At 41.6% G+C, this 14647-nt stretch overlaps 2 protein-coding genes across 4 annotated transcripts in view; both read left to right on the top strand.

The window, feature by feature from the left end:
• Positions 1–13921, top strand: part of SLC22A16 (solute carrier family 22 member 16) — a 29924-nt gene extending 16003 nt beyond the window's left edge. The window contains exons 5-10 of one of the 3 annotated variants that reach the window (XM_054699104.1): positions 1514–1641; positions 6661–6770; positions 7737–7836; positions 12083–12233; positions 13036–13114; positions 13833–13856. In XM_054699104.1, the coding sequence (XP_054555079.1) occupies positions 1514–1641; positions 6661–6770; positions 7737–7836; positions 12083–12233; positions 13036–13070 (524 nt within the window). In that variant the 3' untranslated portion in view covers positions 13071–13114; positions 13833–13856. The other 2 variants (XM_054699106.1, XM_037520223.2) reach the window with 2 other exon arrangements.
• On the top strand, positions 2713–4087 carry LOC119252779 (peptidyl-prolyl cis-trans isomerase-like 1). The gene has a single exon (XM_037520224.2). The coding sequence runs from the start codon at positions 2735–2737 to the stop codon at positions 3233–3235; it is 501 nt and encodes a 166-aa protein (XP_037376121.1). The 5' UTR covers positions 2713–2734; the 3' UTR covers positions 3236–4087.
• Positions 13922–14647: the final 726 nt, after the last annotated feature.

Here is a 14647-nt window from a genome sequence, read left to right as displayed (position 1 = left end):
AGGAATTTTTGAAGCTGAAGATCAAATGCCTCAGAAAGAAGTTTGCCCAAAAGATGCTTCGAGAGGCAAGGAGGAAGCTTATCTACTGAGGAAGCTTATCTATGAAAGAGCTAAGCTCTAGCACAAGGAATATAGGCAGATGTACAGAACCAAGATTCAAATTGCTAGGATAGCAAGAAAAACTGGCAACTTCTGTATATCTGTGGGACCCAAATTGGCATCCGTCATCGGGGGCAATGATACCAAGGGTGTGAGCCCAAAGTTCTGAAAGGTGCTGCAGTTTCTTTGCCTTTGCGAGGTCTTCAGTGGTGCCTTTATTAAGCTCAACAAGGCTTCAGTTAACATGCTAAGATTTGTGGAACTGTTGGGGCAGCCCAAACCCCGCAAACCTGCCTATTCTAAATGGGTTCTGCCATCCGCCGCATCAACACAAAACATATGAGACTTTAATGGGAAGGAACTTTAATAAAACTAGGAAACAATACAGGTAAGGCAAAGAGTCTAGTTTCTAAATGAAGCACCCAAAGTTACCCATCCCCTCGTGGGTAAAAGTCCATCCATATGGGAATGGCCCAGAGCAAGGCCCCAAAGCCTGCCACAAGTCTAAAGCATCTTCCAGTGGGGACCCACAGAAAAGGGTCAGAAACAACCAGACAAGCCCGGAAGGAAAAGAGCAAAATCAACATCAAGATAAAAGCTGCCATTGTCACCTCCCCACGGGTCTCATCCACATCTGTGTCACCCAGTCCACGACCAAAAGACAAGCGCAGTTTCTTCACGTGTCTCTAGGCTCCATGCGCCTCCTCCAGGTCTCCTGGCTCCATCCTGCTTCCTTCCTCAGTCTCTTCTGCAGCTTCTCCTCTTCCTGCTCAGCTCCACCCTCCCTTGGGTGGGGCAGGGAACCTGGAACCTCCCCCTTTCCTGGGGACCACCCTGTTACAGAACCATATACTGTATGGACGTATCCAAACCCTAAGTCAGTAAAGACACTGATCTATAAGCATGGTTATGGCAAAATCAACAAGAAACTAATGGTCCAAATGGATAATGCATCGATTGCTTGGTCTCTTGGTAAATATGGCATCATCTGCAGGGAGGACCTGATTCATGAAATCCATACAAAATTAATATAATTATATAATAGATTATATAATATTAAGCAATGCTTCTAAGAGGCAAGCAACTTCTACTGTCCCTTCAAGTTAATTTCTCCACAAGGTGGAATGAAGAAGAAAGCCACCCACTTTGTAGAAGGTGGAGATGTTGGCAACAGGGAAGACCAGAGTAACAGGTTTATTAGGAGGATGGGCTAATGTGTCTAGCTAACGTGATTGTTTTAATAGAAACTTAATAAAAAGTCACTACTTTCAAACCGAAAAAGCAGTAGAGTTTGCTGCTTCTCAGGCAATCCTTAAAGGACCTTGGGAGTCAGGGGAGCATTGGTTATTTCTTCTGGGTGTGCCTCGTACAGTTGGATGGCAAGGCTTACAGAGGCCCTTTCATTCAATGACAGGTGTAGTGGAAATTCCTGCCTACCTCTTTGTGTGTGTGGCGATGGACAATTTTGGGAGAAGAAACAGTCTGATCATCCTCCTTATCTTAAGTGGGCTGCTCTGTGGTGTGATTATGATGATTCCTGTGGTAAGCTATTTTGTTTTATGTAGAGAATAGTTACTTATATGTGACAGTTTGATGGGAGAGTTTGTAGCTTATTATAGTAAGTGTGAAAATCAATCCAGATATATGGACAGAGTGTATATATAATATTTAACAAATAGATTTTCTTTAAAGAATCTTTCATTCTCTGTCACTTAAGTAGTACATTTTCATTGTAGAATTTTCTTTTAAGGCAAAAGAAAAATGTGAAAAACAAATGAAGTCGCATCATTCCATTTCCCAGAGATGGCCAGTGTAGTATTTTATAAACACAATAATCTTGGGTAAGGAAGGTAAATTATACCTTCTGGTTATTGTTGTCATCGTAAACGTTCATCTATCATTCTACAAAGATATGTGTCAGGTGCTGTTCTAGGTGTTGAAAACACACCGTAAATCTTTCTATAAATATAACAAGGGGAAACAAAACTGGATGAGGGACAGAGAATGACTGTATTTGTGTGTGTATGTGTGTGTGTGTGTGTGTGTGTGTGTGTGTGTGAGAGAGACAGAGACAGAGAGAGAGAGAGACATGTGTTCATTTTACTTTACCTAGGGTGATCCTAGGTGGTGTGGCTCTCAAAGAAGCTGACATTTGATCAGAAACCTGACGGAAGGAGGGAGCCAGATAGACACTTAAAGGATATAATGAGTCTTATAATTATGTTCAGGATTGTTCTGATTTTAAGAGCCTTGGTTTTTCATTGTGATAGATTAGTAACCCTCAATTTCTAATAAGATGTATAAATCCCTCTGAGGAACTTGCTTTGCAAAATACAGTTTCTTAGTGAAAAACTTCCATAAACTCCTGAAATGACTTTGATGTTCCCTTATTTTGGCAATCTCCATGTCTAGAGCGATTTGTACCTCCAGAAGTGGTCCCCCTCTTCCCAGAGAAAATGTTTTCAGAAACTCTGTTCTCACTTTGGAAAACATGCTAACTATATTAATACTTTACAATATTTTACATAAAATTTCTCCAAAGATTATATAATATTAAGCAATAGTATCTTGATATTTAGAAAAAGGCATTTAAAATTGTGCTTATTGGCTGGAGCAGGATTCCTCCGGCCTCGCTATGGCGGCCATCCCCCCCGACTCCTGGCAGCCGCCCAACGTGTACTTGGAGACCAGCATGGGGATCATTGTGCTTGAGTTGTACTGGAAACATGCTCCAAAGACCTGTAAGAACTTTGCTGAGTTGGCGCGTCAAGGTTACTACAATGGCACAAAATTCCACAGAATCATCAAAGACTTCATGATCCAGGGAGGTGACCCAACAGGGACAGGTCGAGGTGGTGCATCTATCTATGGCAAGCAGTTTGAAGATGAACTTCATCCAGACTTGAAATTCACAGGAGCTGGAATTCTTGCAATGGCCAATGCGGGACCAGACACCAATGGCAGCCAGTTCTTTGTGACCCTCGCTCCCATCCAGTGGCTTGATGGCAAACACACCATTTTTGGTCGTGTGTGCCAGGGTATAGGAATGGTGAATCGAGTAGGGATGGTGGAAACAAACTCCCAGGACCGCCCCGTGGACGATGTGAAGATCATCAAAGCGTACCCTTCTGGGTAGACATGCCGCTCTTTTGGGCACACCCGGGTCTTCTGAGATGACCCCAAATGAACCAGCTCCCAGATGACCTGGAATGACACGTAACTCTAAATTGCATTTTGGCCTTGCAAGTCCTGGCACAGGAAGTCTGGGATCTTGGGTGAATTAGAGATGGGAGTGTATTTTAATAGGATGCCTCCTTTCTCTTCCCCCGTGCCTAGGTTGGCAGAACATTTACAGAAGTGCCCATGCACAATCTTTCACAGGTTACTGCTCATCGCCAGTGACCCACACTGCTCCTCCTTGTGCGTATCTGTTCTGATACTCTTGGAACAAGATGAAGCAAACTGTCGTTTCACCGTGCCTAACCAAACTTCTTCCTGTGGAGATTTATATTCAGGCCTACACTGCATTCTTTGGTAGCTGACAGCAACAGAATTCAAAATCAAGTAGTGTCTATCAGCCTTCTTAACTCTGTGCAGCCCCTGTGTCAGTCTCCTGCATTTGTTCTTCCAGGGAATGTATACATCTCTCTATATATTTTCCCTCTCAAAACCAGAACATCAACACTGCTGTTTCTGACACTTAGACATCCCACGCAAAGCCACATTGAATTTTTGCCAAGTGAAAAATGCATCCAACAATGAAGTTTCTAAGAAGGTGTCAAGTGGGGAATGATAATGTGTAATAATCGAGAAAAGAATTTATTAAAAGGAAGCAGAAGCACTGGCCATTTTTTCCCCAGGAAGGAGTGGAACTTTGTCGTGAGCTTGAGGACAGACTGTGACTTCTCCTTAAAAAGCAGTATTCTCGTAAAGGAGGGGCACCAACTTATGTTTTTTATTTTTAATATGAGACTTTAGAGAAACTAGATAAGAGGTTTTATATGTTATTTTTTTTTTTTTTTAATCTTCCTGATTCGGTGGGAGGTGAGAGAAAGGAAGTTAATACTATGTAATACATAGAAGCTTCCAAAATAAAATTCCACTGATGGTTGAAAAAAAAATAAATAAATAAATAAAATTGTGCTTATTAAATGGCCAACAAGCAAATGAAAAAATGTTCCACATCCCTTGTCATCAGGGAAATGCAAATCAAAACCACACTGAGGGCCTCCCCGGTGGCGCAGCAGTTGAGTGCTGGGTTGCGAAGCTGCCCACAGCCTCTGCAGCGCCAGTTCAATCCCCGGCTCCTCCCTGGCCACCGGAGGAGGGTCCCACATGGAGCACAGACCTCTCCTGCCGCCTGCTGCTCCCCTCAGCAGTGAACTTTGGTCCTTCTGCCTGCTCTGCTCCCCGCTCTGGCTCTGGTGAATTCTCTCACCCTCCGTGCTTCTGACTGTACCCAGTGCTTGTATAAATAAATACATAAATCTTTAAAAAAAAAAAAAACACACTGAGATATCACCTTACACCAGTGAGAATGGCACATATCAAAAAAACAAACAACAGCAAAAGTTGGCGAGGATGTGGTGAAAAAGGAACTCTCCTACATTGCTGGTGGGAGTGCAAACTGATCCAACCACTATGGAAAGCTGTCTGGAGGTTCCTTAGTCTACTGAAAATGGAGCTATGATACAATCCGGCAATTCCACTACTAGGGATCTACGCAAAGGACATAAAAACAGTGATTCAAAAGAGCACCTGTTTATTGCAGCACTATTTACAATAAGTAAAACCTGGAAACAACCTAAATTCCCAAAAATAGATGACTGGATCAAGAAGATGTGGTACATATACACAATGGAATATTACTTTGCAATCAAAAAAGATAAACTTATGTCATTTGCAGCAACGTGGATGGAGCTAGAAGGAATTATGCTCAGTGAAATAAGCCAGAAGGAAAAAGAAAAATATTGGATGGTTTCACTTATAACAGGAATATAGGGGAACCAAATAAGACATCAATGTAAAAAAAAATAATAACAGTACAAAACACAACAAAGCAAAAACAGACAATTTTAAATCAGAGACATACTACAGGGGTGCAGGAGGGAGAGGGGTAAGAGGGAGGGAGGGAGGAGCAATGGGGACTGTGGTGATGTGCACTGGTGCCTTGGGGAAGGAAATTCTATGGGGACTCAATCTGAGGGGGTGGGGGAAGCAAATATTGTCTAAAAAATGTAAAAAATGATGAATGTTAAAAAACAAAATTGTGATTATTGCTTGGAATTTAATTTAAGGTGACTTTTATAGTAACACTTCACTTAACTATCAGAGTTGGTATATTAAATGTTTTATGTGACTGAAGTTTCCAAATGATTGCTATATAACTGATCTAAAAGCAATGAAACTACTCAAGATAAGGGCATCTTTACCAATTTGAAGGAACTTAATCCATACTTTCTTTGTTTGTGTTTTTAATTACTTTGCAGTTATATTAGTTGACTTGATGGCAACTGCCTTTGAGATGGTGAAAATTTAGGCTAACCTCCAAACCTTCAAGTTCTATGGGTGGTAAGCCCCAGTGGTGTTAGGGAAGACAGGAAAGTGGCTGATGGGGATTTCTAGATATAAAGCACCAACCCTAAACCACAAATTTCTCTCAAAATGGTACTGTTAATTCAGGACAAAAAAATTTAAGCTCTAACTCATTCAACAAATACTGTCTACAATAGTAATGAAGGTGACAAGGAGACACTAGTGGCTTTAATGGAGGTATCTCCAAATCTCTGTGACTTTCTATAATAGACATTTATTTCTACAGAAAGTTTAACGTGGGTGTACCTTGGTGGCAGTGGTAGTACGGGAATGGTTGGCTTTGTGGAGTCATTGAGGGACTCAGATTGACATGTGAACTCCAAGGTCACCAAGGTGTCAACCTTGAGCTGGCAGATAGGGCAAGACAGAGGAGATGCAATAGGGGAGGTCTTAGTGAGCCACTTTTGGCAGTGAAACATGATAGTGACTGCAGAGACTGAGCTGGAGGCATGCAGATGTTTGCTCTTGAGGATTGCACCAGTATTCCCTCAATCCCTCCACCCCACCAAAGAGTCTGTACTAATAGTTTAATTATCACTTTCAAAGTATTTTCTGAAGACAATTTATAAACCGGAGGATTACTACTGTAAAGGACACAATTTGTTTTTATGTCTCTTTGACTTTTTTTTACTGGATCAGTTCCAGAGGGAGTGGGTCCATTCTGGAGGAACCAGCACCACCTGGGTACGTCTCATTCCAAAATTGTCCTCCCAAGTGGCTTTCTTTACTTGGTAATTTGAAACCTCCAAGGCTGAGGGGAGGCACAATAATACTTGCCTCTAAATTTCATAAAGATGCCAAGTTTTGGCAGACCATGAGTAGAATTTGCAAGACAAATTCAAATGGAAAAGTAAAACTCTTGATTGCTCTGAAAAATACCAGAGAACTAGAAATTTGTAAGTAAATCTTTAAAATTTTTCTTTAAAAAATATTTACAGTGGTCTGCTTTGATGTTATTTTTCCCAGGATCCCTGGTATTGGAGTGTGATGGTAACTATGGGTGAAAAATTCGCCATAGGGGCAGCATTTGGGCTCATTTACCTTTATACGGCAGAGCTGTATCCAACAGTCATAAGGTAAGAGTTATTTTCCTGTTGCTTTCTTGCTATCTTTCATTTAGGTGTCATTTCATTATATTTGGCCTTTGGGAAAGTGTTCCTTCCATCGTACTCTGAGCTCTGAAATATGGGGACATATCATGATGATGCCAATTCTAAATCTGAGACTTTGTACATTTTTAACAGACTATCTGATAAATTGCTTTGAAATAACAATCCTTTATCCTAAAACCATTTTAAATATAGTTGATTGACGCTGACTTTACCTATAATTTCAGGTTAATTTTCTCAGGCTGGGTCTGTTGATCATTTGAGGGCACTATTATTAGTTTGTTGGCTGCCATCTCAAAACTCCTGTTTATTTTCTCAGTTCTGGAGGCTGCAGATCAAGGTGGATGGCAGTTTAGGTTCCTCCTGGGCTGCTCCCCTTCACAAAATGAGAGATACTTATTTATATGAAAAGCACATTCTTCCTTCCTACTAGACAGTCTACTAGATTTTTCTCAAATAAACTTTAAAGAAAAACACATTAAGCTATGGCTTGAATTTAAAAAAAAAAAAAAAACTGCAATAGAATATTCCATACATTATCTTTTCTTCTCCCAAATTCCCACTTCCTACTCCAGACAAATTCCTACTCCAGAAGACTGATATAATCTTTCAACATTAGACTAAATGAATATACATAAGGGCCTAATTTGCATAGCAGATGAAGCATGGTTTGCCCCCTCCCCGCTTTTTTTTTTTTTTTTTTGATCTTGAATTGTCTGGAATTATCTGCAGGCTTGTCTACAGTGCTGTTTCGCAGAATGTGGATATAAGTAGAGTAATTCTTAAAAACTTAAAGTTATTTCCTTGTATATTAAGCCAAGCTTAAATTGTGTTATTTATTCTTTTCCAGGAGGGTGGCTAGGGCTATGGGAAGTCCATCCATTGCTCTGCCTTCAGTTCTGCCTGCTGTCTTAATATTCCTTATGTTTTCAGGTCTCTGGCCGTGGGAAGTGGCAGCATGGTGAGCCGCATAGGGGCCATCTTCTCCCCAGCTTTGGTGCAGCTCACCGACGTATGGAAATACTTGCCACAGGTGTTGATCAGTTTGTAGGACCTTAATGAACTAGCAGAGAGGCAGAGTGACTAATTCCCTCTATATTTTTTTTTTATTGGGACCTACTTTATAACCCACATATGGGGATTTATAGAAACATTAACAGCTTACCAGTCAGTAAGTGGGGTAGTGGCAGCTGATTTATGGTCAATTGATTGCCTTTCACCACTGGGGAGCTGTTATTCACAACTCTACTAGGACAGGGCCCCTCTTTTTCTGTACCACATTGGGAAGAGCTCTGGTCTCTCTCAGTGTCTGCCCCCATCATGGGTCCAGCCCAGCCTGTTCCTTTGCTCCTGGATCTGCAGTTTCTCCCCACCCCCAGTGCTGGCCTTGGTGTCCCTACTGTGTGCCTGTGGTCAAAGTGACCTGTGTTTTGAAGGATTCTCTGGTGCCTGATGGAGAGCTTTAGGGATTTATGGTTTTTAGCTTCTCTGAAATTTGAGGCGCTCCCTCCAGAAGACTTTCTTCTGGTTCTGATAGTGTGAGCTATTTGGTTATGAAAAATGAGAGCAGTTATATGTTCAGGTATGTGGGGGCTGAGAGCTTGGGAGATCACGTGGAACAACATTATACCTGGGCTTAGTATAACCCTCTGGTCAGGAACAGATGGGAGACAGGGGGAGACTGGGTAGGCAATTAGGAAGTATGGGGATGGGGTTGGAGAGAGGAGGGGGTTCAAGGGGTGAAGGGTGGGTGGCTCAAGGAGTTGCAGTGATTTAGGGGAAAGCTCTGGGTTTGCTGATCCTCTCTTTCTCTTTCACCCTAACTCTTTCTAGGCTGTTTGCTCTTGGTCTCCTCTTTTTTATCTGACTGACTGCTGCTTAAATTGACTCATTCTCCAGGTCCATCCTGGCTGTCTGCTTCTTTCTCTTCATGGATGATCACGCTTAAGTCCTGACTTCTTTTCCAAGCTGCAAACCCCTGCTTCCAATAGCCCCACGGATAATCTCCCTGGGTGCCTGACAAATTTAATATTCCCCAATATGTACTGGTCAGTAATTTTAACTCCCTCCTCCTCTGCCTCCCACTTTGGGTTAGAAGTGAATGGCCTACAACATACTTTTGTATCAGCTTTTTTTTCTCCTTGTTATGCTCTCCACTCTCTTTCCAATCCATGACATCCAATCCTCACTTTCTCTTTCATAACCATCCCAGCTTGCCTGCTTCCCATGTCTGTTCAGTTTATTATCACCTTCAGGTTTTCCTCCTTCCCAGGTCTTCTCCCTGCACCCCAACCCCATCAGAATAGTTTGCTGAACACAGTTCTGCTCTGGCCCAGCTGCCCCCTCACCTTCAGTGCCTGATTTTCAAGTCCTTTCTAGGCCTACCCTCTGCCCATTTTCCATACTTTGTTCCACTTGCTCAGACAAATTCCCGTCCTCTCCTCACTCACCCTGTTCTCAGGCCACATCTACTATGGATGTGGCTTCCTGTCCTGTTGGGGTGGCACTAGGTCTCACGTTTCTCCTTCTTGGGGTCAATAATCCCACCAACTATATAGATTTATACAAGCAGTCCTTTTTTTTTTTTTGCTAAAAAGTTTAAATTATGTAAGGATGGATTGTATTTTTGAAGGTTGTGTAGAGATTTCGTTCTAAAATCCACCTAACATTTTCTTTCTTTTTTTTTTTAAAGAGGCATGTATTATTTATTTATTTGTTTGTTTGTTTGTTTGTTTGTTTTTATTTATACAAGCGCTGGGTACAGTCAGAAGCGCAGGAGGGTGAGAGAATTCACCAGAGCCAGAGCAGGGAGCAGAGCAGGCAGAAGGACCAAAGTACACTGCTGAGGGGAGCAGCGGGCGGCAGGAGAGGTCTGCTGCGCCATGTGGGACCCTCCTCTGGTGGCAGGGGAGCAGCCGGGGATCGAACCGGCGCCCCAGAGGCCCCGGGCAGCTTCGCAACCCAGCGCTCAACCGCTGCACCACTGGGGAGGCCCCTAACATTTTCTTAATAATCTGCAGAGAACAACTAGAGATTTCAATTTTTAATGTCATTTGTATTTTTAAAGACAAACACCCTAGTACTGGTTTAAAATTTTTCCTTTTATGTGTCAAAGTCTGGAAAGGGAAGAAATACTGAATTTTTATGGAAAATTAGATGGTTTCCTTCCCTTGAAGTAGCGATGAGTTTCCATTGCCTTTGTTTTGTTGCCCCTAGTCATGTGGGTGTTGGTTCCTTGAAGCATGAGTGCACCCTGGCATTCATTCCCCATCACTTGTTTGAGCACCGATAGCATGCTGGTCACTGGGGCAGGAGCAGCCTTGACAGGACAGCCTCTGAACATCAAGTGCCAACCTAAGGCTCAGGGACTGGGTCCTCCCACAAGACTCTGGAATCTGGGAAGGCAGACAGGGTCTGTGCACTAAGGAGCTCCTAGGACAGGGCCTGCGGGAGTAAGATGTGGGCAGTAGCTGGAGTCTACTGAGTAGGTACTCTGCAGTGTTCATGAAGGAATTAATGTGTGATCTGATTAAGCCTAGCAGAAGAGTTCAAGAATTCCAAATCCAACCTAAGTATCAATGTTCTCACCAAGGAATTAAAAACACCAGCCATTATGTCAAGTTGAATGTATTGCCCTCTGAAAAAGGTTCAGAAATTATTATTCACTAAAGGATACATTTCTTTTCTTTTTTTCTTTGTGTATTTTTTTTTTAATTTTTTTTTTAATAGAGGCATGTTTTATTTATTTATTTGTTTGTTTGTTTGTTTATACAAGCACTGGGTACAGTCAGAAGCACGGGAGGGTGAGAGAATTCACCAGAGCCAGAGCGGGGAGCAGAGCAGGCAGAAGGACCGAAGTACACTGCTGAGGGGAGCAGCGGGCGGCAGGAGAGGTCTGCGCGCCATGTGGGACCCTCCTCCGGTGGCCGGGGAGCAGCCGGGGATCGAACCGGCGCCGCAGAGGCCGCGGGCAGCTTCGCAACCCAGCGCTCAACCGCTGCACCACCGGGGAAGCCCTCTTTGTGTATTTTTAATGAAAAAATTTTTTTTCTATTGAGGTAATAATGTTTTACAACACTGCATATGGTTCAGAGGTACAGGGTCATACCTTCAGAGGTATGTGAACAGCCATACCCACCACCAAAGCACCTACAGTCGTCCCCACTGTCCACTGTTCTCCCTCCCCACTTTACTCTCCTCCCCCTCCCTTCCTCTGCCCTATGGTGGCTTGAATTTGTGACTGCCAGGATGGAACTGGAGGGATTATGCTAGCCAAAATAAGTGAGAAGGAGACAGACAAATAGTGGATGGTTTCACTGATGTGTGGAATACAGAGAAACGAAACAAAGAGTCAGATATAACCACACCAATAACAAACCCTAGAAATCTGACATTTCTTTTATTTATTTATTTATTTTTTATTATTTAAATTTTATTTTTATATTCCCCTTACAATTACAACCCCCTTATTTTGATCCCAAGTCCTCCTTTACCCGCCCTCCACCCCCCATAGAGTGTCTCTTGTTCATAGTTATTTGTTGATTTTGATTTTTTTCTTTCTTATAGTTATTCTTTTCCCTGGTCCCTTATTTAAGCTTTCTAGATTCCTGCTATGAGTGAGACCATCCGGTATTTTTCTTTTTCTTTCTGGCTTATTTCGCTGAGCATGATCCCTTCTAGCTCCATCCATGTTGCTGCAAATTGCATGTGTTTATCTTTTTTGAATGCTGAGTAATATTCCATGGTATATATGTACCACATCTTCTTGATCCATACCACATCTTCTTGATCCAGTCATCTATTTTTGGGCATTTGGGTTGTTTCCAAAGCTTAGCTATTGTAAACAGTGCTGCTATAAACATAGGGGTGCAGGTGCTCTTTGGAATTGATTTCTTTTCTTTTTTTTTTTTTATAATTCTGTTGTATGAATTCTCAAGACATTTTTTTTTTCAAGATATATTTATTTATTTATACATGCACTGGGTACAGTCAGAAGCGCGGGAGGGTGAGAGAATTCACCAGAGCCAGAGCGGGGAGCAGAGCAGGCAGAAGGACCGAAGTACACTGCTGAGGGGAGCAGCGGGCGGCAGGAGAGGTCTGCATGCCATGTGGGACCCTCCTCCGGTGGCCGGGGAGCAGCCGGGGATCGAACCAGCGCTGCAGAGGCTGCGGGCAGCTTCACAACCCAGCGCTCAACCGCTGCGCCACCGGGGAGGCCCTGGAATTGACTTCTTTTCTGATGTGTCACTTATCACTGTTGGTTTTCAAATTCTTTCTAGTTGGTATGTGGAATTTTGGCCTTAGTGAGCGGATTGCTAACAATAAGTCTTCCAGAAACCCGCGGAAAGCCTCTGACAACTACTTGGGAGGAGACCATCAACCAGAATGAAAGAAAAGATATCAGTTCAAGAAAATTATTTCCCACACCCGGTAATACTGAGTTGGAAAAAAATAGAAGTGGTTAATTCAAGGGATCCTGGTCTTAGTGAATAAATGCTCCACATATGCCTTCCAGCCCTACCTCGTTTACTATAGTCTTTGTTAGAATATTGTTCTCTTTTCCTGCATGTTGTTTAGATAGTCTTTAAAAATTTTTTTTTACATGTTAAAACAATAGTTTCGTAAAAGTAAAAGAAATAAAAGCCAAGATGAGGATTCTCATGTTTTACACTGCTTTCTTATTGCTGAAGAATATTTTTTCCATGTCCGCTCTTTAATATCACCAATTTTCAACCTTTCCCTGCTACCATGCAGGCCTGAAGGAACATCATATCTCCTCAGGGTCCCCTGCTCTCTCAGAGGCTGGGGGGGTCTTCCCCCAGGGATTGTGTGCTGAGAGGAGTGGGCAAACCAGTGACAGTGTTTGTTTTGAAAAAACCCTTGACCAGTCTATTTCTGCTATTCTTTTCTCTCTTATGAGAATCATAGCTCTAAATTCAAGGTTTATTCAGAAATGTCCTGTCAAAAAACGAATGTTTCTCTTCGTAATTTAACCATTAAAACTAGAGCTACAAAAAAGATATTTTGCCTCCCAGCACTCTGACAGGCAGACAGATGTGCTTGTGTTTGATCCAGTAAGGAATACATATCTGCTAGGGATCAAGAGTGAGTTTTTCTAGTTTGACATTCTTTTTTTCTTCTTCTTGCATTTACCAAATTCTCTCCATAAGTCTTTTGCAGTATAGAGAAGTGGTGGCATTTTAATGTGTTGTAAAATGCAATCATTTTGCAGATTATTTTAAGTTTTCAGATCATCCAGGAAACTGACTTTAAGTACTGAACCAATCTGTTGCCAGTGTCAGAAATAAAAGGTAAGTATTCTTGCCTTTCTGAAACTGATTTACAGAAAGATTTTACTTTTTTTTTAAGGACTAATTTTTCCCCTCAACTCTACTTAAAACCATCTTTTGCAAATATTGTTTAATACCCAGGACATTTCAACTGCAAAATTATATCATAATTTTTTCCTTAGAAGATGGTGTTTCATATTTACAATAAATTTCCCATAGGTTTGTGATTTTTCTTTACTGTGCTTCCATCATAAGTTCATTACTTTTTCTTTGCTTTTGAAATTTAGTCTTGGAAATGACTGATTTCCAGTGTATTAGAATCAATAAAGTATTAGTATTATCATAGAGGCAAGTAAAAAAAAAGATTAAATTAATTGTATACATGTGTCACTTAAAAAGCATTGCTAAGGTGAAAAAGGAGGGATTTGACCTGACTTATTTAGACTTTTTATATTAATTCAGTGCCCTAGATAATTGCTCAGTTCTTCAGTTGGTCTTTACACTTGGAAAATAAAAAATAAAGGCAAAAACCTTCATCCTTTTGTAAAATAAAATAAAACAAAGGAAACAGAGACCATGAGAAGAAAGGAGGAATGCATTTCTTTATCTTTTTTCTCATCTCATTTTTCTTTATTCTCAACGTGGTTTTCTACTGTCACTTAATTTTTTCTTTTTAGTTCATATTTGATATTTTCCTGACTTTAAAAAATATTCTGTATTAATTCATTCTGCCATACAGAATACCATTTAATAAGTTCTTGAAGATAGTAAAGAGGAGCATTTTCTTAGAAGATTGTGAAAGATCAATAATGGAATCCAATGTCTATGGTAATTCCCGCACAGGGTGTCTGGGAGTTGTGGGGTTCATATCTGTAAGTCAGCAATGGCCATTCATTTTATCTCGAAAGTCCACACTGCATTTCTATAAGAAAAGTCATTTTACTCACTCATCCCCTGCCTCTCTCTGGCAGGGGTCAAGTGTTAAACTTGGGATTTTTCTTGCATGTTCCAATAATTAAGTCTTGAAAGTTTTATTTCACAAGGAAGAAGTGGTTCAACTACATACACTCGTCCTACTGTGTCCTAAGTCAGGGCTAGCCAATGTATCAGAGACTTAGGTTGACCTGAACTCACTCCTTCCCTGCCCCAAACTGTAGTCATAAGGGACTGAATCTCTGGTTCCATGAGCCTTGCTTCCTCCATAGTCTGAAGAATTCAAGATATTGCCCTTTTATTTCTTGGCAGACAAACACACCATAAAGGCAACCCATGGTGAGATACTGACACCTGTGGGAGCAGAGCAGGAGGGGCAGGGTGGACAGTGAGGCCACCTAATACTTAGCACAGGTGAGGCTTAAGATCTCCAGAGCCCAAGGTAAAAAGGCTTCTGAAAAATTGTTAGGAAGGAGTGTGAAACTGAGCTCTCCTGCAGTCTGGGGACATCACTTCAACTCTTTGACTACAGCCACTCACCAGTAAAGTGAGAACCTAAGACCTTGTTATTCAGCCTGTTTCCTTTCTCCAGGGAGAAAACATCATTTTAGAAATTGTTAA

This window comes from Talpa occidentalis, unplaced genomic scaffold (genome assembly GCF_014898055.3).
Source record: "Talpa occidentalis isolate TD23 unplaced genomic scaffold, MPIMG_talOcc4v2.1 talOcc4.2, whole genome shotgun sequence".
In the NCBI taxonomy this organism is placed as follows: domain Eukaryota; kingdom Metazoa; phylum Chordata; class Mammalia; order Eulipotyphla; family Talpidae; genus Talpa; species Talpa occidentalis.
The sequence above is the reverse complement of the archived record's forward strand: the minus strand, read 5'-3'. Positions and strand labels throughout refer to the sequence as shown.

Excerpts from the sequence above, each read along its gene's own strand:
- LOC119252779 (XM_037520224.2), top strand. The coding sequence starts at position 2,735 with ATGGCGGCCATCCCCCCCGACTCCTGGCAGCCGCCCAACGTGTACTTG.